This window comes from Populus trichocarpa, chromosome 18, assembly GCF_000002775.5.
Source record: "Populus trichocarpa isolate Nisqually-1 chromosome 18, P.trichocarpa_v4.1, whole genome shotgun sequence".
NCBI classification, from domain to species: domain Eukaryota; kingdom Viridiplantae; phylum Streptophyta; class Magnoliopsida; order Malpighiales; family Salicaceae; genus Populus; species Populus trichocarpa.
In genome coordinates, this window is record NC_037302.2 from 16049921 (window position 1) to 16075779 (window position 25859).

A 25859-nucleotide genomic window follows, 5' to 3' on the forward strand; every position below is an offset into this window, starting at 1 on the left:
ATACTAAGCTTTAGGTGAACAAATCTGATATTAAAAATAATGCTTTAGCTCCAGAATGTATTCTTGCCTTAGCTCAGATCCTAGCAACAGGAACAATTCCAGCTTTCAAGCACAACAGTTATGTTCTGTTGATCATGGAATATAATTTTTTTGGGTGATTGATTTACTCTACTTTGTTAATTTGTTTTTAAAATGTTGCATTGTTAATTCTTTTACTAGCCGAATTCTAATTTATTAGTAATTTGCTAGTGTTTTTACTAGCCGACGCACGCACGCACGCACGCAGACAGAGAGGAGAGAGTTGCGTACATTCAAAGTACGTCTCCAAAAGAACCAAATGATCATTATAGCATTTTGTTTTAAATAGTGTAATTTAGTTTTTTCTCTCTCATGTGGTTCTCCAATATATAGAAAAATCCATGTACTTTATATGCAAGGATAAAAGTTGGTTGAAGATTAGGGAGAGAAGAGTTAAAATCCTCATTCATTTTATGACTTTAATTCCTTAAAAAATAATAATATAGAAATGGCTTTTTATTTGATAAAAAGAATATTATTAACATCCTCCTCTTGAAAACCCAAAATCAATAATAGATAAAGAGCCATTTGTTTTTTGTTCTCCACATACCTTTCTCATTGGAGATGCCCTAACACGTGATTGACGAGGTCTCCCCCTCAAGAGAAACCCTAAAATGCAGAAACATGAAGATGTTAGTTTAAAATACTAAGCTTTATTCGAACAAATCTGATATTAAAAACAATGCTTTAGCTCCAATATGTATTCTTGCCTTGGCTCAGATCCTACCTAGCAACAGGAACAATTCCAACTTTCAAGCACAGCAATTCTGTTTTGTTAATCATGGAATATAATTTTTTTTGGATGATTGATTTACTTTACCTTATTAATTTTTTGCGATGTTAATTCTTTTACTAGCCGGCCGAACTCTAATTTGTTGGTAATCTACTAGTATTTTTTTTTTATAACATTAACCTTGCGGGATTTTTAGCTTCTTTTGCTGCTGTTGGATCTTTTGGATGTTTTTACCGGATTTTTAAACCATGCTGGATGTTTTTGTTCAATTCTCTCTAATTTGGATTTATTTGTATTAGATTTGATAATTTGTTATTGCATCCGCTCGTTTATTTTAACTTTTTTTAATGTGAACATGAGGTGCCAAAAAATCACACATCATTTATTTGGATTTAATGTTCTACAAGCCTAAAATGCAGAAACATGAAGATGAGACATACAATAATTACAGATAACAGAAAACATGCCATCAAAACTCTGCTCTGAAAAATCGGGTGAAAGAAACTCGCATTCTACAGCGGGAATGTAGAAGGAAAGATTCAAGTAAAATAAGCAACAAGTTGTATGGAGCTCCTCCAGCACGCCAAGTGAAAATCCGGTAAGAGGTGTCTTCGAGTAATCATGAATTGGAAAGAATAAAGTGGCAGCAGCTCAGTGCATAAGAGAATCGATTGCTTCGAAGATTCAGCTGCTTTAACTTTGATTGACATAGAGTACAGGAACTAGTCCGGCCATTTTGCCATCCCTGCCAGGGCGTTTCTTCTTGACCTGGAATGAGTGTTGAATAAAAGCACATTTGATTAGCCGCATGACCAAGAGATCAACCCTTGTTTTGGGTAGGCTAACCACCCACCAAGAGATCAACCACCTACCCCCCATCAATCAACTTGGTTGGCAGGAGATCAGCCATTTTACATTTTGATTCAACCATGACCAACCAAGAAAACGTGATTTCTAACTAATTACAGCAAGTAGAAAAGGTTCAAAAAGGAGTTTTCCTTATTTAAGTTTCAGCCATTCATGTATACTTACATAAAACCATCCATCAACCTCGTACTCAATTTCAAGCTCTTCTCCTGCTGTTAAACTCAACTGCAAGAAAATTCATAATTGATCACCACCTGTGTTTCCACTAAAATAAAAATTATTCTGCTTATCGTCTCATGCATATACCCTTGATTTCAATTTCCACAGGAAGAGAAAGAATCGAGAAAAATCATGCCGAAACATCAGAAAGACCTTGCCTTCTTGGATCAGGAACCAGCTTTCTAATTACAAAGACCAGAAAGTTAACTAACCTCATCATCTCCACCCGCACTGAAGTCATAGAGTGCAGAGCCATATTGTGGATTTGCAGATGATGCTCGTCCTGATTCCTGTGATTCAAAACTCCGGGACCCATGCCCAGCCAAGGGGTTTTCAAATGACCTGTCAGGTGATGTGTATGGCGGGGGCTCTTCCCTAATCTGAAAAGGGTTGGGAATTAGAGCCACAGCTGATTTAAATGCATAACAGCTAGTAAAAAAGAGGCCAAGACCCTCACCGGAGAACCTGCACCCTCATAAAAGGACGAGGGACCGCTATACCTGTTTCCACCTGACCTCTCCTGTTATAAACAATTGAAGTGCATTAATAAACACACAGATAAGCAAACAAAGGGATCTGAGGCACCGAGTCAAATGCTTTGGAGGACTCGTTTTTCATCTAACTACAAAAGGACCTTTTCAATTTTCTTCAACCATCATCAAATGGATTACACATCAAGTGATCAAAATAAGACAATGAAAGAGCAAGAGAACTAAATATAAGTAGTGTTTTAATCAAAGAGCTTCTTTTCTCTCTTTATATGAGACCTTACACCCATAATATGTGAAAGTAGGTTACACTGAATCATGTTGCCAGAATGCTTCATTAGTCAAATTCACAAATTACCACTACATGGAGCAATCAGGAATGATATTTATTAATGACAATTATCAGCAGTTTTATTTGCAAATAACAGCATGGAGTACACCCACACAAATGGAATGAGCCCATGACTTGTAAAAGAAGGGGCCCAGGCATTATGCTTCAAAAAAAATAAAATGGCACAGCATTACCAATCAACATTGCAGATGAAAGTGATGCATTGACAATGTCGTGAAACAAGAAAAGTTTCATATTTACTTCTATTGAAATGACAATAATTTAGGCTAGTTCAGCAAATTCTTTCAAACATTTACCGATATTTGTGATGCTCCATAACTGGTGGGCCGAGAACTGAACAGTGATGGGTAGTTCATTCCACCAAAGTGGGACGATATAGAAGTTTCAACTGACCCTATTGAGTCTGGGGATGAGGACCCAGATGACCTCACGTCTTCCTGCAAATTCAAAGGACCGGCTAAATCACTTTTCAAGGACCACATTGGTCATAAATACAAACCCCAAGCTCCAGATGTAATGTATGCCATTTCAAACTAGGTAAACACAATAGCAAAACTCTTACCTCTAACTCTGAAGACTCCAAAAGTGTCTTTGCCCACATATCATCATAGCTGACTGAAGGTCTAGATATTATATTTTCCTCTTCAACATCCGGAGCTTCAGTTCCCATACCAGCAAGAAATTCGTTGACCTAGCATGGAGTACAGAAACTCAAATAAAAAGCCGCACAAATCAATCCATGCCATCATATCAAACAATTTGAGCATTCACTTTCCATTACCATCCAAATTTGGAAATACTTGCATGATCAGCTTACGAATCATTGACATAGATTCATGAACTGCTTCAATTTGGAATTGGTTCTGCCATTTTAATTTTTTAAGGGAGGTTGCCAAAACAATTTTCTTTCACCACAATATTCTTGAGCAACAAATTACCCCAGTGGAACAGATGAAATAACAATGAGCCAACAACAGGAGTAAGAGATAACTAGCACATTATGCTGGGGCTCTGATTCAAAAGATTAAACTAGAACTTGGCCAGGCCTGTTCAACACAAAAAAGATTACCAGCATTATATATGATCGAAGCCAGACTTTCCTAATACTATAAATCAAATAGAACACCATTGGACTCCAGTCAAAGAGCCCAATAAATAAGAATTTTTAGAGGCTTTCGATTTCATGCTTCATTTGGAAGAAGGGTTCCCCGATGTGGCTTAGGAGAACTTATTTCAGTTTCAAGTTACTGGAGTTCGGAAACATTTTATGGTTGATATTTACAGATCACCAACACTTACTTCTGTTGTGGAAAAGATTTGAGTTTAACATTCTCCATGTCATTTAGCTCGTCTCCAAATACATATTGAAAGAAAGAAAATTCCTTACCCTACTCATTGCAGGTGCGCTATTTCCCAATAAACCATCATCACCAAGGTTTGCTGCCCAAGCATTTACTAGGTCATCATCAAGCGCATCAGACTCAACAGGGGCCGGCTTTGATTCATACATTAGGTCAGAAATTCCAGTGGCAACAGCTGGATCACTTAAGCCAGTTGATGCACTAATGTTGTGCTTGGTGCGATAAATATCAATAAGCTTAGCACTGTCATTAAATTTTAATCAAAACCACAACTATCAGAAATGCATAGGAATTAGGACAAAAGCATAACCACATCATAAATGAATGAATCACATCAAAATTGCAAAGCAAACCCATGCAGGCTTTGACAACATAAAATTAGAGATGTTTCAGTAACGTCATTTAACACTTCAACAGTTCAATCTCAAAGGCTGATTATGAAGGCAAATGGAGATAAGTTAGAAAACTTGGGTACGTGTCCAATGCAAGTGATGTTGTCACCCTAAAATGTTTTGCTGCTGTTCATATAAATATGATTTATGATAGTAATTGAAATGGTCAACTCCTTTGGTGTCAAGGTAATAGCTATGAATAACCATCGACTCCAAGGAAAGGGTAGATGAATGAGATCTATTATTTACACGCACTAAATCATGGGTGCTCACCTCTTTCCACAGAAAACACACACCAGTCATTCTGATAAAGTCAAAAGAAAGACCTTGCCAGTAAATATGTACCTTATTGGTCCCAAAGGTAGATACTTTGCTCTTGGAACATAACAAAACAATGAAACAATATCTAACAATCTCTCATGCGTTTCATAAAGTTTCTTCAGTTCTTCATCTGTCCATTCTTTATTTGTATTGTCATGGTTTCTTATATCTCTGGAACATGGTGAAATTGGAAAAGTGTTAATATAGATAACGACAGAGGAAACAAGGGGACAAGGTTTGGTTCTTACCTGATCAGTTCATCTTGTGCTCTGTACATTTCATCAAGGACCTTTACCATGGGACTTATTAAGACTCCAAGGCCTGTACCGCTGGCTCCTTGATCTTCCCCATTACTAAGATGCATTTCTGATAGCTGGGACTGCACTCCACCCTGTGCTAAAGCATTTAAAAATTCATAGATCTGCAGCCTAAAGGGCTCACCAGACCTGATTGCCATAGTTGTGAGGGCTTGAGCAGCAACAATTCGAACCTGGAGTTTTCTCACAGATTGAAACAAATAAGGGAAGTGGAAATTTAAGCAAGCAGCTATATTTGTAGTAGAAAGCTTAAGGCACATTTAAATACAAAGGTCTTATAAAACCTTAGTGCAAAGAAAAGGAAGACCATAACAAAATGAGGCACGCTATTCTAAAATGTCAAGACTCGAGAACAATCATTTCAAGAAGGTAGGTTGGGATACCTAAAATGAAGTAAAAGAGAGTCTCAGTGCATGGATAAGTTCTGGTAAAGATAATAAATACCAGTACTAAGCATTGTGCACATTCTGGTCTAGAAAATAAATGACAATCACCATGAGGGGTGCCAGTTAAAATTGGCGGCGGTGCAAATAAATACTGAAACCTAGTTAAGAAAACAGAATTTTCAGTACTGAAAAAGAGAAGAGGAATGACGAAAGCAGCCCTAATTTGTTGATATCAATCATTTTATCCCTAGCCATTTAGTACTTAACTAGATCATTAGCCCGCGTTACGCCACAGGTCGAATCAAATATTTTTTTATGGTAAAAAAAATATTTAGGCATTGCTGATTTTTTTCTAGTAGATAAAAAAAACTTAAAACCATATGAGAATTGATTTGATGTGACTTGGTCGTCTTAGCGGGTCCAAAGACAACTTAAATGACCGGTAAAAACATAGTTTGACTAAAAATAAATATTTAAGATGAGATCTTTTCAATAAACATTGGGACTACATATTGAACCGATTTGGGTCAACCAGGGTTAACCTGTCAATCCGCACCAAATCATAAGATCACGATAATCTTATAAAAAGAAAATCAAAACAAATTACAAAGTTCAATTCCTAATAAACCCAATATTAAAGGATAAAACTAAAAAAAAATTGATTTTAAAAAAGAAAAAAAAAAACAACCCGAGTCAACTCGGGTAAACCTACCAAACTTGTGACCAGATCATGAGACTGGAATAAACTTGGGTTAACCTACCAAACTTGTGACCAGATCATGAGACTGAAATAACCTAATAGAAAACAAGTTGAAACAAATTATAAAACTTAATTCTCAACCAACCCAATATTGAAAGATGAAATTAAAAAAAAATGATTAAAAAATGACGTCAACCAGGGTTAACCCACCAAACTTGTGACCCAAGTCATGAGATGGAGATAACCTCATAGAAAACAGACCAAAACAAATTACGAACCCTAAATCCAAATAAACCCATTATTGAATGATGAAAATGAAAAAACAAAATAGTCAATTAGGAATATGAGAAAAAAAACTCAAGACAACCGAATTAATCCACCAAGTTCACAGTTCGGATCATAAGTCTAGGACAACTTCATAAAAAGCAAAATGAAAAAAAAACATTAATCTCCAATAAACCTAATATTGAAGGAGGAAATTGAAATTAAAAAAAAATTAAATTGAAAAACGAAAGGAAGAAAAAAACCACTAGTGAAGAGGGACAATAAAACCCCTCCTCATTTAGTTTTTTCGTTAATAATTTTGAAGTTCAAGGGACGTGCTCAATCACGTGCATAGACAAATAAATATAGTACACAATCTAAAATTTAGTACTCTCTTGTCTCTTTTGTTTGTACTCTTAGTTCCTAGACAAAACAATACAAGACTGGCAGAGGTGCTAAAAGACCATAATAAAATATAATATGGAAGGGGAAGAAGCAACATACTAAAAAAATAAATGCATCAATACAACCTGCTATTTCACAACACATCCTTCTTTTTTTTTGTGTGCGCATTTGTGTCAGCCTAGGCTTTAGTACTACAGCCTATGTCTTTCTTCTCATAAAGAACTCTGGCATGCAAAAACTAATGCCACACCATTTGGAGGGGGTTATCTGATACACAAAAGATAGCTGATAGAAGAGCTGTTGAACTTTGTGCTATACAGACCCAAAAATTCAAAGGGGTACCAAGCTCATAAAAGACTTACGGATTATACCTTCAAGCACTAAAATATGTGATGGTGCTAGAAGAAAAGGGCATGTGTGTATGTTCATCTCTCTACAGAGTACTAAATTGTATAGGGAAGCAGGCTGTTCTCTCTTGTTTTAGTACAATCACATATCTATGCACCTAAAGGACAATAATTTCACTGTTGACCCAAGCTACCAACAGTATAACTATAATAATGAATGATCATCAAGGTGGAAACTTATACCTCCCAGCTGCCACTGAAAGCACACCTCTGTAGTCGAGTCAAAGCACCAGCTAGAGTAGGATTACGAGAACTGGCAGCAGCAACCATTTTATCTGCATCTAACATCATCAATGCAGTGCCAGGAGGCGTTGCAGATTCCCAAGCATATTCGGAAGCAGCATAATTTGCATTTTCTCCAAGGAACCACACCTATAGGTTTTTTCAGTTCACAGATTCAGATAAAAGGAAAGAAATATATTCCCTAGTATTCATTTAGATTAACAGTAGAACAATATACAATTGTTGACTAAAGAAAGTTGCTTACTGCTGCTTGGACTAATCTCTGCAATGCCAAAGCTGACTTCGGATCAGATGCAGATACCCTGTCCACTGATGTAAGCCCTAACATTGACCCAGGCTGTGGTGGTGGTAGGTCAAGGACTATAGTGACTGCTTCCAATGCTGTGTGCTTCCCATCAGGACCGGCACCAACAAGGCACGTCTAGAAATGGAGCAGGCAGCCATCAGTTAACATTAGTGTTTTCTTTAAGCAAATCTATCAGTGATTTACTTAAATCATTATCAACATATCAAGCAGATTAACCTCAAACAAGTTGGAGATACTTCATAAGTTACTGGACATGCAAAGAGCAGAGACAACAAGACAAAATTCAAAATGGACATTGAAAACCAACAAAAAAAAAAATCAAAAAGTATCAGAGAGATCAAGGGTTGAATGGAATCTTACTTTCCACAAAAGCTGCAACACATCAGCATCAATCTTTCCTGGAACCTTAGTAGCAAAGATCCTCGCAATTTCAAGCAGGGTGACAGCCATATCTGGTGTTGCCTGAGCAAGATAAGTTATAGCAAGTGAACTTTCATGGGATGAGACACATTAAAACATTGTATAAAAGAGCAAAACCCTCTTCTATCTCTCTTCATATGTTAGTTGATGCACTGAATCTCTGTTTCCAATTTTTGACATTGGAATGTGCAGTTAAGAAGGTGCAGGAGCGATTCACTATCTAAGCATCTCTCATTGGCATAAACAATAAAAGTAGTGATAAACTAAGCTCAAGTATCCATCCACTATCCAGAGAGAAATATGAAGACTACCTATTCTATCTACTATTTCCCCAGTCATAATCAAACATAGCTGGAAAAAAAAAAAAAAAGCAGAACAGAAGACAAGAAAATCATCAAAACTGTAACCAACTATGACTATGAGTTCTTAGGGATCTTAATGAAAATGATAGTTTTCATAACTAAAAAGAGATCTTGACTGATTTATCATTGTTATTAGTTGCTTTTGATTTAGAATATGCATGTTAAATAAAGGGAGAGAAATAGTATAGCTAGGCTAACCCATCCACTCCAACAACAGCCTCTGCATTTTCTATCACATTCATAGAGCTCAAATGTTATATATATACAATGTCAGCACTGGAATCACTGACCAGATGCCATTTGTATCTCTGGCATGGAAAAACAGTGTATCATCTCCATCACTGGTCTCTAATCTCTAGCCATTCTTTATGTACTCTATTCAATTTTCCTTAGTTAGAAACTGGAAGGCGTATAGAGATTTGAAAATTATGCTGTATTATGTCATTGCTATCCCCATTGTTTCTTCTTAAGTTCTGATTTGTGTGTTAAAATGACTAGAAATTTTTAAAAGAGCTTGGAGAGATGTGTTTCTGACAATCTTACTCGCTGAAGAAGCAATTTAAACCAAACGGCACAAAATATTAACAAGGATCCAAACTGAGCAAAGAAAAAGTCATAGAGTCCTTATTAAAAATAAAATAAAAAGCTCAATCATGCAATTAGACTGCCATGGCATGTTACAGTAGAACATGCCTCTAGTTGAAGCAACACCACCGTTCCAGATAACAGAGTAGAGTCAGATGATTTTATTGGAAATGTACAGTACAAATTAGTAACGTAGATAGTTAGTAACGTGGAGAAAATTTCAAACTTGTGTGGAACGTATCCATCCATTACATGTTGAAGCTCATTATGTTTTCTTCTTTCTGATTCTTTCCTTCATTTTTTTTTTTACCAAGGATAGATAATCCCATTAGCTTGTTAGGTTTTGTATGGTACCATTGTTAAGGAACACCATTTAACCCAGTGACAACTCTTTTCAGTTTTCAACAAGAATTTTATTTGTCATGTGAATGATTGATTTGAATTTATTTGTGTGTTTTTACAAGCACTCTTAAAGCTAGTGATTTGTCTTTAATTTATGTATTTACCAATAACTCATAACTTATTTATCACTCATCAACCTTCTTTACCTTCACAAAGTTCCCACGGTAGAAGAGTTTAGCCTACACAAACTTATCAAAAGGGAAAAACTAATAATCATCAAAGGCATATCAAAGCATGAGCTCCAAATAAATATGCCGTGCTTTCAAGATAGTATAACATAATTCAATATATAGCATACCTTGAAACGAGCATGCAAAGTCAGCAAAACATCATTCAACAATGTTGCTGGCCATGATGGATCAGAAAGCTCGGATGCGATAATGGATTCCAGTTCCTCAAAAGATTCATGTGGAAGTTGCATCCATATCAAAGCCTTGATTACCATTGCTCGAACATAGACACATTCACAGGCTACAGTTGTCCGTACCACCTCCATTAATGAAGCTAATAAACCTGCAATTGTATCCTTGCTACCTGTTGCACTGGATACAGCAGAGACCTTCCGGGCACCTATAAAACAAAACAAGGAGAGGATGGAAGGAGAAAGACTACAATCAGATAATGATCCATCATATAAACGACATATATCCCAAGGAAGACATTTGAACAGAATGAGTAACCCTGATAATAGAAAACTAGCAGCACTAAATTTCTCTGAAACTTGTGAAAACCCTAAACCCACTAAATGAACTCAGGGATTTTTTACTTGCAAGAGGATGACAGATCAAAATAACAAAAAGACCAATGCAGTTGAGTTCTTAAGAGGAAGAATTTGAGCAATCCTGTACTTCAGCTTTATTCAGAAGTTCATCTTGAGACTCAAGCCTGCACTTTTGAGGTTGCCATTTGCAAAGTTGAAAAGTTAATATCATTGCACAAAACATTGGCCTCTACATTTCAAATTCACAGCCACTAAATATAGAATGATAGAAGAAACGTGAGAAAAGAAAAGAGAAAAGTTTATAATTGGCACTTCACACACACAATGAAACAAGCAAGGAAAATAAGACCAATTTTCTATGACACATTTTTAAAACACATGATGCAAATTCATTTAACAGTTTCATCGGGTTTGTGTTACACAAGTTATATGCATATGCATTGACACAGAATCCCACTCTCATGTAGATACATGCTTCATAAGCAATCCAAAAGATGGTGATTGTAAAAGGCTACACAAGATGTTGATGACTAATATTTCTTTTCAAGTCAACAGAGAATGAAAATTCTAAACAAATTTGCTTCAGGCACCACCGATGGAGCACAACAATAATGCCATGAAAGCAACAACTTAATAGTTTGATGATCAAGGATCTTCCTAAATTTTATTTTTAAAAAAAAAGTTTAGTTTGACTCTCAAAAAATTACCATCTGCATATGGATTTTCATTAAAATCCGAATCGACTGGATCTGCACTCTCAGAAAATGAATTCACATTAACTCCTTCATCGATGTCCTGTAAGCCTACAGCATAAGCAGCAGCGCGACTTTTTCCCATCTCCTGCACAACTCTTGCTGCTGCATGAAGTACTGGCCTGGAGAAATTACGAAAAGAACTTTCCAACCTGAACAAAAAAACAAGGAAAAAAAAGGAATCAGTTTTCAAAACAAATGAAAATGAGAAGAAAAGGAAACCAACAAATAAGTTGCATCATAGTTCGAACATGTTAAAGAATTTTCAAAAGAAATAATAAATCTGACAGATTACAATACCCTGAAAAAGAAAAGGTGAAAGTAGAAGAGAAGGAAAGAATTGGGAGCTCAATCTACCTTCTCATTACAAGTTTAATAAGAGGTTGTGGACGCCTAGTCTTGTGGGATTTATCTTTAGAAGCCTTTGACATATCATTTGAATCAGCAATAGATCCCTTCGATGATAGAGAGGGTGCTTCTGGCAACTTCAGTATCTCCCTTGTTAAACGGTACCAGCCAGCAGCACGCTCCTCAGTCCTATAGTATTGGAATACACAATAGGAATATTTTAGAGGGAAAAAAAAGGACACAATTGCATCCTGATTCCATCCCATGCCAACAAAACTTTGTTACAACACGAGTAAAATGTTACACAAATAAAAGTGAAAAAAGATATAAGATTAAAAAACTACCTCTCTGTATTATCGTGTTTTCCCAAGACACAAAAGATTGCCTCAAAACAGACTCTTTCACTGGGATCTAGGAGAAGTTGATAAAGCACTGAGTTGAACTGAGATTTAATGTCAGGCCTCTCTGCAGTAAACCAGGTCAAGAAGCTAATCATCTCATTAATTCAGGATTTTTCCTTCAAAATTAGTGAGAAATGCAAACTGCATTTTACCATCTAATGCACGAGCTCTAGATATTGTATGACACAACCTGGCCAGCGAAACTCTAGCAAGCACATCATGCAAATGAAGAACATCCTGCAATGCCCCTGATTCAAATAACACCAACAGCTTAAACCGAAACCAGAAAAGCAGTCATGTGATAGAGATTAAGCTAATTAACAATGCCATTTGACTTGCAAATAGAACCATCCTAGAACCAAAAACCTGAATAGACAAAGGTATATATGTCTTGCATTGTAACTCATGATTATAATGTGTTAAGAAAATGAGTCACTGCTCACACAATTTCACAACTAATCTTTCAATCAAACAGCCTCCTATTTTTCATTCAGTTTTAGTTTTAGTTGAAAGAATTGAACATCTAACAAAGTTATGCCACTTGAACCCTGGTGTAGATAACAATCGGTGATCATAGAAGCAGAAGCAGATGATAAGCACAAATAAGACAAGGGACCATACCTCCAGGGACTACAAGCTTTCCTGCAGAAAGATGCAGAGGTATAGCATTAGATAAAAAAGAACAGCCAATCTTAGTTCTAGGATATTAACACGATATGAAATAGTTTCATGATGAAAAGAATGGTGAGAATGAGAAAGTTAAAAGTAAAATGTTACCTAAAGCCATTGCAACTCCATAAGGATCTTTTGTTGCCAACTCAGAGAGAATTTCCAAAGCATGCCTTACAGCAACAGGATCAGCAAATGAAACCCTGCAGTCAAACACAAGCTAGCTGCATATATTAATAAAAAAAAGACTAGCCAATATGTGGAAGATGCTTCTTCTAGATGTCTAAAGTGCAAGGAGGACAAGAAGAAAAAAAGGGATTGGCGAGTGAATATAATAACTGAAACAATAGTATTATACCAAAAGCAAGAACGGATCATGTATTTATTATCTCACGATATCTTGCATTAGAAGATAGAATACTATAGTCACAGCATCCAGCTTTTTCTTAACAATTGTGAGTATACACCGCTTCTGCTGATCAATACAAGACTAAAAGGATTCTAAATACAAGGATAAAAGGTTCTTTCTGTCTAGGCTAATCAGTGAAGCCAAGATACGCATACAGCATTGCAAATTGTAGAGATGGAGAATGGGGAAAGTATTTGTACTATGGGACTGCAGGCACAAAATACTAAAAAAGAAGAAGCAAGTCACGCCAAACACAACAACCAAACCTAACAAAACAAAAGCTAAGTACCCAAAGAAACAGCGATCATCAATATGAACCTAAATCTATGCACCAGAATAAGAAAACTTACCCCTGTACAGCACGGTGCAGAAATGCTGGGTTTCCAGGATCAAGAGGGAGTCTTCTTAATGCACTTAGTGCAGCATATTGCAAATTACTCCGAACGATAGACTGATATGTAGCAATCATTTAAACAAGTATAATAAGCAAACATACAAAATGAAGTATAATATTTCAAGAACATGACTCATGATCATGGGATAATTCTACGGAGGAAACGCAGGCAAAATAAAAAGATTAAGATGAGGGAATGAACTGGCACTTCATAGTGTCAAACAGACTTAAAAAAAAAGTGCCACAACAAATACTGTTACGGAAATAAATTGAGAATATAAAACCTGTGCATTTGGATAGTTAAACAAACTTCATAACTCTCCCTAAGTTTGTGGTGACAAATTCACTATTTTCACTGAAAAACTCTCTTTAACATTAATCATAATATCAAATATAATATCGATGATGTCTCTGCACAAGGGCTAAGTTAGATGTTTTGCTTCATTAGAACATTAACATTCCCCAACATATATGACTCCTAAATTTACTCAAGGCAATACTACATGAGCAGTCAATGTACAAGCTCTCAATTTTAAGTAGCTCTAAATATCATTAACACGAGACAGATTATCACCGTGAAGGTTATGCAGCAATAACATTGTATAAGAAATTGGGAACTTTACAGATAATACCATCGATAAGTTGATATTTTTACCTCCTTATCACCACCTTTAGTCCCAAAAACACCTTTCTTTCGTTTTTGAGGGTTGTCACCAACCTGAAATTCAATATGAAATCTCAAGAATTATTGTAGTAAGCAGCCAGGATGCTTGATTGATTGAGTGAATGTCAAGCTTTGAAAAACCTCCATGAAACCAGAAATGTGAGAAGAAACGATACAAATTTGTAATTTCAAAAACTCAGCAACAATCACCAGAATTTGATAAATAGTGACAAACAAATAAATTGACACCCTGAACAAGTAATTAAGTTACAACCATACTTTCCAGTAAACATTGCAAGGCCTCATCTTTTGTTAACAAATGAAGACAAATATTTGTAACTTACACCAGTACAACAGAGATTCATTCCAGTAACTACAGAGATATTTTTTAAGAAAATTAACATTATATGGCATCTTTTCCAAAAAATACTTGACACACATTTGTAAACTTATCGTAACCATAAATGTTAGAGCAGGATCAGACCAGTTTAAACAGTTAGACCTTCCTTTGGGTGCTTTCTTTAAATTTCATAATATCCTAGTGTTGAGAAGAGTCATGGAATTATCATTAGGCAACTAAGCTGCAAGAAAACTGTACTTCCATTGGTTTATGGCAGGTTCAATTGTTGAAGAGCTAAATGTATAGAGGCTGCTTTTGTATAGACAAAAGATATCAGTAATTCTGTAATTTTTTTGCGATCCTTGAAGTTTTTTGGAAGGAGAGAAACCAATGAGTATTTAAGGGGAGGATTCTACTCACAAATCTACCAAGGCTTTTAGAAGATAAATCTTGGCATTCCAAACAGCTTTGCTAATGAAGAGGAGTTATTAAATTTTAATAATTTTTTAGTTTATACACAGTCACAAAGGATACATATGCAGAGCAAACTAGAGTTCTATTTTTATTTTTAGCATTAATAAAAAGAAAGGACAACGCAGTATTCTTTGTTGAAACATAAATGGAAGAAATTTAGAGTAAGACCAACCTTGTCAAGAATGCCAAATACAATCTCATACAATCTGGATAAAATACCAGTGTTGCTTTCGGGAGCATATGTAAGAGCCTTCAATGCTTGCAATCTCCGTGCATGAACTTCAAAGATACAAGATAAATTTAAATCAAAATCTAAACCTTACAATTTCAAAGGAGAAAATTTTTCTATAAACAGGTACTGTACTTGAAAAATAACTATTCTTTTGTATGGCACATCAATCATTTTTTTCCCTCGTAGATCTTTGTTTCACTCTATCAATAAAAATAAAAGTTCCCACAGAATAGCCTCATGCAAAATATATCTCTTCAATGCATTTCAATATCATCCACATGGTTGATTGCATGAAATTAGCAAATTACTGATCGCAGATAAATCCCAAAGCACCAGCAAATTCATCCATGGAAAATACAACACAGAAAGTTCATAAAGCATTGGGACTTGATGTGAACATAGTGTTGCCATTTTTATATCCTAAATCAAAATCACTTGATTTATGTGAACTAATGAGACATATTTCAAAGATCCAACATTCAAAATTAGAGCCCATTGTACCAGGAAAAAACTTCACAAATTCTTATCAAACAGCATAAAGCATTCAAACAATTTATCAATCACAGCTAAATTCAGCTTCATCCTTTGCATGCAACTTAGAAAAAAGATTTTGCAAATCATTTTTTGATTAAGAACCACCTTGTACAGCACAAAGCATTAAAACAATTAATGAAAGAAAAACAGTATGAAACCACTTTACATTCAACATTAGCATCTGAAGCCTCTTTCGAAAGCTGATCTACAATCCTTGGTACAACATCAGCTCTAGTCACCCCTCCAACAGCATCAATATCAGCCAAAGCATCCCAATTAGGAGTCGGTATTCCACCACCTGGATTTAAACCTTGAGAACCAGTATCTGATAAAATCCTAGCCAAGTAATAATACACATAGCGCAGAATCGTCCTGTCTTCACATTGCTGATCCAGCTGTAGCAGATTCAAACATATTAACTATCATTTCTTCAAAATTACCGATATAAAATTTCTTCAAACATATAATGTGGAAGCATACCATGAGAAGAGACGGTGCCAACGACGGATCGACTGAATTGTAAACAGCAAGTTTCGGAAATACATGATGCACTAGTTGCTTTTGAGAACTTTTCTGTAAATTCAGGAAAAAAAACTTAAATTCCCATAAAAAATAACAAAAAGAACAGCAAAACAGATATATAGAGAAGAAAATCAAGATTTACTTGATCAGATGTAGCAGCTAGTTCATGAATACTCCTAGCTAGTTGCGAATACGAAACCGGCTACAAAAATCAAGAAAAATCAAATTAAAGAAAGAAACAGAATCTCTAGAGAGATTTCAGAGAAGGAAGCTTAGGTTAGGTTAGGTTAGGTTACATTCTTCTTTTGTTTTTGAGGCATGATATTGATACCGGCAGTAGTTTTCATGGCAGCTTTAGCAGCAGAAATGGTGTCGTTTTGGATCTGCATAAGTGTAGCTCTCTTCGACTTTCTCTCTCCTAGCATTGTCTTCCCTGACCCCGAGGACGAACTTGCCGTCGTCGTCGTCGGCGTGGAATATGACATCGATCCAGTCGGTTGCTGCGATGCCGGAGGAGTTGGCGCTTCCGAGGATCCCGATGACTTCGGAGCCGGCCCGGGGTCCGCTGTTATCAGATCCATCAACGTCGTCCCCGACGAAGAATCCTAAAAGAGAAGGAAAATTAGAATGATTAGCGGAAAATGTGGAGGTTTAGAAAAGAAATTGAGAGAGAGAGAGAGAGAGAGTGGATGATTACCGCCATGATTGTTGATGTTTTAGGTTTTGTGCTACCAAATTTGAATCTTCTTCTTGGAGAAATGGGAAAAACAAGCAGAGTCAGGGAGCTTGGAAGAAGTTGAAACGGGTTTTGATCTGACCCGGTAATAGAAATGGTTTGGACTTCGGACGACTCGATGCAGTCACCCGGAAATTTATTTATATGAATAATTTTTTGGGGGTTAATTTGATTTACTTCCAATAGTTTTACTAATCACTCCGTTAGGTGTTAGAAGTTTCAGTCATACCCTTCTAATCCGTATTTGTTGGTAAGCATAACGCAACATTTTTTTTATTTAAGTATCAATTGACACTTTAAAGACTCGAGGAAATTTTTCTTCACACTAATATTGTGTGTTTGTCAATGGTATAGGTGTTTTTTTTTAAGTTATTTTTTAATTAAAAATATATTAAAATAATTTTTTATTTTTAATATTAATATATCCAAATTATTAAAAAATAATTAAAGTACGTGCTCAATATTTGCGATAACTTTTAAAGTTATAATTTTAAAAAATAGATTAAAAAAAACTATAAATTATTATTTTTTGATAACAAAAGTTTCAAGAAAAAGTTTTTAATTGAACATATGTAAAATTATGATATGTATTGATTAACTAGATATTTTTAAAACCACGATTAGAGCACGTAGTTTCAACTACACCTTGTTATACTACCAAACAGACCCTTAATAAAAAAAACTTAAAACTATACTACTAAATAGAACAAGAATTACATAATATCACGGATATCACTAGTATTTTTCTAATAAATAGAAAAGTCATTTATTTAATTTTTTGTTTGATTTAAAGTTATATGTTGCAGAAACAAGTGTTGATAATGTTTGTATTATTTTTATGAGATAATTTTATGGTTGTTGACATAATGATAAAAGAATTTTATCTTAGATTAGATTGAAACTTAAAGTTAATTTGGTAATACAGTAATGATTATTTTTTAAAGTATTTTTTATTTGGAAATATATTAAAATAATATTTTTTTTATTTTTTAAAATTTATTTTTGATATTAGCACATTAAAATGATATGAAAATATAAAAAAAGTTAATTTAAAAAAAATAAAAAATAAAAAAAACAATTTTTTTAAAAACTCTTTGAAAACACAAAAACAAAAGGCTTTTACCATCAAAACTTTCTTTGAACTTCCTAGAGGTCCTTGGTACAATAATAGAAGGTTCAGGTGGTACTGTGAACGAGTAATGGATTTCATGGGCTAATGTATAAAATATTTTTTAAAATATACTATCTTAAAAGGAATATCCCTAAAAGATAGATGTCACTTTTGAGGGTAGCAGTACTATGATTTTTTTCACAAAATCTCCAGCACAAGACACAAGACAGAAGAAGAAGAAGAAGAAGAAGAAGTAGAAGTACTAAAAAGATATTTAAGTGACCATCTTGTTGGGATCTGGAAATATACTCTGTGGTCAACATTTCCACTTCTAGATTTCCTCACCTTGTTACTTTTTCTTTCCCTCTTTATGAGCCTATAACATTTGATAGGCAAAAAAGGGTTTCTGTCTCATAACAGATTCTTGCTTCTTGTTGCTGACTGTCCATGAAATGATAATGGAGAATGCATTAGCAGGTAAGTTTCTTAAGCCATGCTTCCATTTGAATTCAAGAAAAGCAACATTGGTACTGCAGAAAAGGAAGGGAATTGGCACCTCCCACAAGTTCTGCTATCCTTCCAAATTCAAGATTCATCCCCTTGTTTCTCATCCCCTTCATCTCCCCAATTTAGAGGTACGACTCTTCCAATCTTTAGCTTTTCGTGTATAGTTTGTACTTTAAACACATAAAAGTTTCAAAATTTCATGCAAGAATTGGGATCTCTAGGATGCATGTTCTTGAAACAGAGTTGAAATCAATTGAAACAGAGTTCTACTATTTGCTGCAGGCGGGTGGTGTTGAAATACAAGAAAGTAGTTATGAAGGTTTAGTTTCTGATCAAGAAATTGTCTGGCCTTCTCCCGATGATGAAATCCCATTTTGGAAGAGGGATTTCCCTTCCTGGAATGTGAGTCCAGAAGTGCCAAATGAAAGTTCTGTGAAGGATTCTGATCTTATGCACATAATTCATGTCACAGCTGAGATGGCACCAATAGCTAAAGTTGGTGGACTTGGTGATGTTGTTACTGGACTTGCTCGAGCAAGTCTTTCTCGTGGCCATACAGTGGATATAGTGCTCCCCTTCTATGAGTGCATTCAGAAGCAGCAAATCAATGACTTGGCATTGATCAGTACTTATGATTCTTATCATGATGGGAATTGGATTCCTACTAATGCCTATCGTGGAGTTGTTTCGGGCATTCCAGTGATATTTATTGAGCCATCAAATGAATTCTTCAAGGGGCAACAAGTATACGGAGGTTCATATAATGAGCTAGAGGCTTATTTGTTTTTTAGCCGTGCTTGCCTTGAATGGATGCAGGTTTGTCGGTTGATCCTCAATATGATCTTGGTTTTTCCTTTGACTTGACTTCCGATTCTTAGAAGTTCGAGTAAGCTTACACTAAATTGGAAATAGAAGGTTGAGGTATCAAGGGTTAGAGTTTGTATAACTAAAATATGCTCAGACTATAAAGAACATATATGATTTACAACTTGCAGTTGTTTTTTTAGTCATTGACATAATGCTGAAGAAAATTACACCAGCATCTGCACTTACCCCTCCAGCTTCAAAAGTCTGCGTAATTTAGTCACTCCATTTCTGTTCAGCATCTTTTGCAGACCTTTGTTTCCCAATTCATATCATTGTTATCCTTTAGTTCTTAACAAGCTCTTTTTTCGAAATTTCTGACAAGATAGAATATGGTGACAGGTAACAGGTGCTCAGCCTGACATTATCCATGTCCATGAATGGCAAATAGGTGCCTTGCCCCTGCTTTACTGGGATATGTATCAATATCTTTCACTGAAGGTATTTACTCTTCTTATTAGTAACTCTTCAGAATTTAATGCTCTGATTTAGTGTCAATGATGTCAAAATTGTACTTTCTAGAAACCACGGATTGTATTAACTATACATAACATGGAGCATTATGGAGAGTGCCGGTAAGTTATTATTTTCCTGTCTTTTTTACCTTCTTAAGTTTAAATTTCTCATAGCCTGTTCAACAGTATCAGTTGCTCACTATGTGGGCCTTTTGGTGTGTTAATCCTAGCAGATCAAATTGAACATTGTATAAAAAAATTTGTGGTTTCTTTGCTTTGGCAGCCAAGAGCAACTCAGCAAGTGTGGTCTTGATGGTTCTATGTATGCAACAGCGGAGAAGGTGTGTATTTTATAGCATATATTTTTTTAGTTTGTAGTTTTTATCTGATGTTGTTTATATTGAGGTTGCGGAGACATTTTATAAACATCCTAAAAAAATTGGAATTTGTATTTCCTCTGAAAGAATTAGCATGTGGCATTTATCTGTCTTTTCATTAGCATTGAACACATAGAAAGATATGGCAAGGAATTAAATTCACAATCAAGATCCTTTGGGGCTCCTTTTTTTATAGGAATCTGTAGGTGGTGAATCCTTTTTCTCACCAAAAGTCATTCAATTACTAGAAATACCTGCCAAATCCCAAAACTGTTTCTAATATCTCTCAACATGTCAGGCAGTTGATGATCGGACTATTGGCCATAATCCTGAGAGACTAAGCTTATTGAAAGGTGGAATTGTATACAGCAATGCAGTGGTGTAAGTAGTTTTGTTGTTTTGTCTGCAAAAGGTTCGTTCTTGATATGGTGTCATTTGGTCTAAAGTTGCATGTGAAGAACTGTAAATAGCCTACACCTGAAGTTGATTTTCATTCCTCGTATTGTAAAGGGTTTTGCTCTTTGGCAAACTAGTGTTGCTTTACACTCATTATATTTCTTGATTTCTTGATTCTAATGGATAAAGACCTGTTGTCAGGCAGTCTTATTTTGTTAATAGCTTCTTTTTTTCATTTTATGAATATACACAGTTTCTTGAGAATAATTCGATGCTCGGAGTAGTCGACAGTGATTGGAACTAATCAAATAGTGATCCATGTTTGGATCCCCATAAATCAACACCAAAGTGGGAAATCTGCATTTTAAAGTAATGAAAATTGAATCCTCATATTCACCGGGGTTACAAAACATTTAAATTTGGATAAAATATAGGTGTGAAGAACCTTATTTAAATTCTTCATAAATTATGATTTGAATCCTGACAGAAAGTGAGTTTTAACTCGTGCATGAAATGTTTTAGATGTGAATTTATTTGTTTACACGATGCATATCACTGAATCTGATGCCACATTTACAACCATTACAAACATAGAATCCAGCACTACCCTTTAAGTCTATTTTATTTCCAAGAAACTAATTTTCTTTTCACTTTCCAGTACAGTCTCGCCAACATACCTTAAGGAAACTCTCTGCTCTGGTTGGTTGGCCAGCACTCTAATGATGCATTGTGATAAGTAGGTTCCACTTTATTATAAGCAATTCATGATTTAAAATTTCTTTTTCTTAGCTGTTTATTCCTTCAGCGTAATCAAATCAACTATCTTCTCACTTTTTAGCTATAGGAAGTTGTGATTCGATAACTATGCTGCAGTAAATGCCTTATTGAACATTACTAATGTTGATGCAAAATTGTCTGCCTGGTTTATGATTCTATCTATCTTCCAATGTGGATGCAATTCTGCAGGTACTTTGGTGTTTTGAATGGGATTGACACTGCAATGTGGAACCCTGCTACCGATGTTTTCTTGCCTGCTAAGTTCCATGGTAACCTTAGTGATCAACTTAAACTTCTCTCTGTTAAATCTGTCTCTATATATGTCCTTCGAAAAGAACCTGGAAGCAGCCCAATACTTTTATTGACGCGGTTTTGATGTGATACAACTACGTCTGTAGAACCTATACTCCGTTCTATTTTTTGGTTCACACAATTATTTTGTATGAACAGTTTGTCGATAACCACAGGCTGCTTGTTTTCCAATAAATGTATCATTTCTAGATATCTTAACAAACATATAGTAGCAAAAGGAATCGATATATGAATGTTCATACATTAACTGCTTGGAAAGTGTTGTTATCTTTCACAATCAATATCTACTTTCATCTAATTATTCAACCTGCCTTGCTTCAATTCACATCATAATCACGCAAAGTTAACATATGAATTTTAGATATTCATTCCAACTTTCACTTCTTGCTATTTTGTTTCTAACAGCTCAAAAAATTGAGGGCAAGAAGTTATGTAAATACTACATACAAAGGGGGCTTGGTTTGGCTGCTAAAAGCATCACCAGCAGTAATCATGTGCCAGATGCAACAGTTAAGATCCCATTGGTAGTCTGTATTACTAGACTAGTTCCTCAAAAGGGTCTGCATTTGATTACTCATGCACTTAAGCATATTGAAGAACTGGTATGACTCTCCCTCCACCCACGCCTCCTTCCCCCTCTCTCAGCTAAACATGGTTTTGATGTTTCTCTTTCTATATTATTCGAGTCTATGTAGGGGGGGCAGATGATTGTCCTTGGAAAAGCTCCAGATGGTCGAGTTGAAGGGGAATTCAAACGTCTTGCAGATATGGTAATGAGCTTGAGGTTTTCAGATAACTAATGATTGGAACCTCTTTTTTTTTTCCACACCATTTATAATATTAACACCACTTGGTATTTCATGAGCTTGATAATGAAAGAAATTGCATTTCAATAGAAGAATACAATGTGATGCTCAATAGGCAAGATATGAGCAACTGAGATAGTGAACTTGCAGGAATCATTAACTATGTTTCTCATTTTCTTTAATCTCTCTGTAATATGGTCCCTCTTCTCCTTAGCTGCTCTACATAAATATAACAAAAACTCTTATATTTTGCAGCATAACCAAGGTCCTAGCATCCGTATCCTTTTGATGTATAGGTAAATCATTGTAGAAGCCATAACATGCTTTTAATATTTTGAAGTGATGTATAATGTTTGGCTAGGAGTTATTGTCATGGTTGTGTCTTTCTTTGTGACACAGTGAGGAGCTGTCCCACATGCTTTATGCTGCAGCAGACATGGTGTTAGTTCCTTCCATGTATGAGCCATGTGGACTTTCCCAAATCATTGGAATGCGTTATGGATCGGTATGCATGTAGCTTTGCAAAATGATTAAAATTAACCATTGTTATCTTGATATAAAATTGTGTTACTAAAACTACTTATCAATGACTTTGCTCATTTATTGGTCATATTATTGGCAAATTCTTAAGGTACTATTCTCTGAAGATGAACGTGTACACAGTCATGAGTGTATGATTAGTAGTTTTAATTGTAATTCTATTGTGCATATCGTGTGGTTGCTACCTTCCAACAAGATCATTGAATGGACATACAAATGAATAGCAGATACATGGCATAAGCGTAAGGAATGTAAAAAAGGGTGAAGCTCTCATCTGAACATAATGGTTTTTCAGGTTCCAGTTGTTAGAAAGACTGGTGGCCTCGCAGACACAGTCTTTGACATGGATGACCAGTCGAACCCCGAGATTGCTAATGGGTAATTTGAATTCAATTTGTGAAATTTGATTATGTTTTCAAAACCTCATATTGACACAATTTTCACCATTTTCTCCTGGACTGAAGTTTTAGGCTCTCTGGGTTTTATCTTCATAGGGAAAAATGGACCAAATACCCAAATTAATTTCTTATAGATAAATCCAAGTAGGTGTCATGAAAATAGTGGATTGATGAAAACTTATGAACTTTTCAATATAATTTGGTGAAGAGATATTGTCTAGTGCTGGTTTACCTTATTTGGCTAGAGAGTTATCCAGTGCTTTAACTTAATACTTCTGTCTTTATTTGGTCAGGTTTGTTTTTGAAGGAATTGATGAAGGATCCTTAAACTGGGCTCTAGACCGCGCATTTGCTTACTACAGAGATAGTAAGCTCTGCCTATTATAGTTCTTGCATGTTTACTTTCTCATGGATGACAGTCTTTTTTGCCATATACAATTTGCTCCAACAAGACCTCATTGGTGAGAGATACATGGCTCGTTACACTTGCTTGATAACATAGTACTACTGGTGGTACTGTTATTTCATAAATCATGAAAACCATCACTAAACTGGTGAGACGAATTGTGATTGTTGGTCTTCTAGACCTATCTGTTTTAAAAATTCAGTCAATCATCATCTGTAGGGTGTATAAAATATGAAAAAATATCTTGAATTTTAGCTATGTGCCTTACTAAATATCAACCCCCCTACTGCTATGTAGTTCACTCTTGCATTTAACATTTTCTGAATTTGGATTGGGTTTTGTTGATCTGCATAATTATTTCAATTTAAACATGAGTGAATGCATGCGTGCATCTTGTGATCTGACATGTAGATGTAGACTGGTTCGGTCTTGTCAGATATTAAGATGGCATAGAGCTTCCTATCAGGTTAATGTTTTTAGCTCGAGGGTTTTGAATCTTTTCTGTCCTCGATTTGAATTGCAGAACCAGATGAGTGGAATTGCATTGTGAAGAAGGTAATCGAAATTGACAATAGCTGGAACAACACGGCTGGGAAATACATCGAAGTTTACAATTCAGTTAGAGGGAGATCTTGAAGGCACCCAGGTCAGTGATGGAATTCGTTCCTAGTTGTAAATTGCAAGATTCCCCTGATACAAATGCTTTCACTTTTGTTGTGGAACCTTCAATTCTTCTCTAAAGTTTTAGCACTGAAGAGTTTTTGTTTACATGAAGATGACGTACAGCGAGGATCTTGAAGGCACCCAGGTCAGTGATGGCATTTGTTCCAAGTTGTAAATTGCAAGATTCCCCTGATACAAATGCAAGAGCCGGATCTAGGCCAGTAACACGCTTTCTTTTGTTGTGGAACCTTCAATTCTGCTGTAAAGTTTTAGCAATGGAGAGTTTTTGTTTGCATGAAGCTGATGTACAGCGAGTAGGAAGAACAGCCTGAACAATAGACAATAAGGCAAAGAATCCACAATTACTAGCTGCTTGTACTGTTCCAGAAGGATTTTTGTAAGAGTATTGAGCATACTTGCTAGTTTCATGTGTATTGACTTAACAATTTCAATTTCAACAAAATTTGGAATGGGAAAAGATGCTGGTGCTGCTGCACCCTATAAGTTAACCATTGGTAGTTTACATGTCATTATAGGCAATTAACTTTAAAAATATGATAGACTGATGCCTCAGTAGATTGCAAACTTAGTTTTTTTAAAAAATCATATCACTAGCCCCATGATTTTCTGCTGTTAAATGTCAGAATTACAAAGACATCCAAATAAAAAACAACACAGCATTGCCATGATCAGCTTCTCATAAATTGAACATCCAACAACTGCCTTGAATGTAGCATTACAGATCAGCAAAGAATAGCTGCTGGCAGGCATCCAGTAAATATTGTTGTGTTGGAACCTCTGAAGAATAGAGAGAGCTGTCGCAGTAGGCCAATATGTTTTCTGCATGTTTTACTGTTGCCTTGTATGCGAATATATGATGCTAACTATTGGATGAGCTTATTTTGAATTCTTCCACCAACTTTGAGAAGCTGAAGTGCTATCGGTGAGTAACTGAGCAAGGGAAGAACATTCGAGGACATTATCTGCATAGTTATAGAAAGAAAAGAAATGTGTTTAAACATGAATTCTATTCTCATCAATATTGATTGATGAGTTTTAGTCTTTACCATCATCTAGAACTAGAATGAGGTCACTCTCGATAACAGTGGTTATCCGATGAGCAACATTGATGACTGCGCATTCATTTGTTTCTTTCTGCAATGTTTAATGATACTGTCAGTTGCTGAATCGATCAATGCAGTAGCCTCATCAAGAACAAGAATTTTTCTCTTGTGCAATAGTGTTCTTGCGAGGCAAAAGCCTGGACTCCAGTTTTCACCCTCTTCAGAAACTGCATCATTTTTCAGAATTGTAACAACTAAATGAAGCAAAATGGACAGTTCTAGAAAAATGAGTGCTGCTAATCTGTGTTTTTCTGTATTGTTTACCTTGGACATCAAAATCTTCTGATCTTGTCTTGCTATCCCATCCAAATGGCACTT

General features: G+C 35.5%; 2 protein-coding genes across 4 annotated transcripts; one reads left to right on the top strand and one right to left on the bottom strand.

The window, feature by feature from the left end:
* Window positions 1-1172: 1172 nt before the first annotated feature.
* On the bottom strand, window positions 1173-16933 carry LOC18107882 (uncharacterized). Its single transcript, XM_006372186.3, has 27 exons — window positions 16767-16933; window positions 16366-16674; window positions 16212-16271; window positions 16028-16120; window positions 15714-15942; window positions 14954-15060; window positions 13959-14021; window positions 13260-13360; window positions 12609-12703; window positions 12453-12473; window positions 11984-12079; window positions 11775-11895; window positions 11440-11619; window positions 11038-11234; window positions 9908-10179; window positions 8201-8302; window positions 7778-7954; window positions 7474-7662; window positions 5060-5301; window positions 4836-4982; window positions 4125-4341; window positions 3300-3428; window positions 3034-3174; window positions 2355-2417; window positions 2110-2277; window positions 1844-1903; window positions 1173-1579 (listed from the first exon to the last, which is right to left on the bottom strand). The coding sequence occupies exons 1-27, from the start codon at window positions 16770-16772 to the stop codon at window positions 1505-1507; spliced, it is 3660 nt and encodes a 1219-aa protein (XP_006372248.1). The 5' UTR covers window positions 16773-16933; the 3' UTR covers window positions 1173-1504.
* Window positions 16934-18049: 1116 nt separating this feature from the next.
* On the top strand, window positions 18050-24926 carry LOC18107883 (uncharacterized). 3 transcript variants are annotated; one of them, XM_024590585.2, is made up of 16 exons: window positions 18050-18551; window positions 18706-19239; window positions 19630-19728; window positions 19810-19862; window positions 20026-20083; window positions 20418-20500; window positions 21174-21251; window positions 21482-21561; window positions 22010-22206; window positions 22300-22374; window positions 22666-22706; window positions 22810-22915; window positions 23246-23328; window positions 23642-23715; window positions 24278-24400; window positions 24541-24926. In XM_024590585.2, the coding sequence occupies exons 1-15, from the start codon at window positions 18369-18371 to the stop codon at window positions 24388-24390; spliced, it is 1857 nt and encodes a 618-aa protein (XP_024446353.1). In that variant the 5' UTR covers window positions 18050-18368; the 3' UTR covers window positions 24391-24400; window positions 24541-24926. The 3 variants fall into 3 exon arrangements, with proteins under 3 accessions (XP_024446353.1, XP_052305018.1, XP_006372249.2); XM_052449058.1 differs by having other exon boundaries at window positions 18051-18551; window positions 24563-24926; XM_006372187.3 differs by having other exon boundaries at window positions 18053-18551; window positions 24530-24926.
* Window positions 24927-25859: the final 933 nt, after the last annotated feature.

Bases quoted from the DNA above. Each gene is read 5' to 3' on its own strand.
- LOC18107883 (XM_024590585.2), top strand. From the start codon at position 18,369: ATGATAATGGAGAATGCATTAGCAGGTAAGTTTCTTAAGCCATGCTTC. The intron at 18,552-18,705 runs GTACGACTCTTC...TATTTGCTGCAG, and splicing joins TTCATCTCCCCAATTTAGAG to GCGGGTGGTGTTGAAATACA. The intron at 19,729-19,809 runs GTATTTACTCTT...TGTACTTTCTAG, and splicing joins ATCAATATCTTTCACTGAAG to AAACCACGGATTGTATTAAC.
- LOC18107882 (XM_006372186.3), bottom strand. The intron at 15,943-16,027 runs GTATGCTTCCAC...AATCTGCTACAG, and splicing joins TGGCACCGTCTCTTCTCATG to CTGGATCAGCAATGTGAAGA. The intron at 13,361-13,958 runs GTAAAAATATCA...GCTACATATCAG, and splicing joins CTAAAGGTGGTGATAAGGAG to TCTATCGTTCGGAGTAATTT.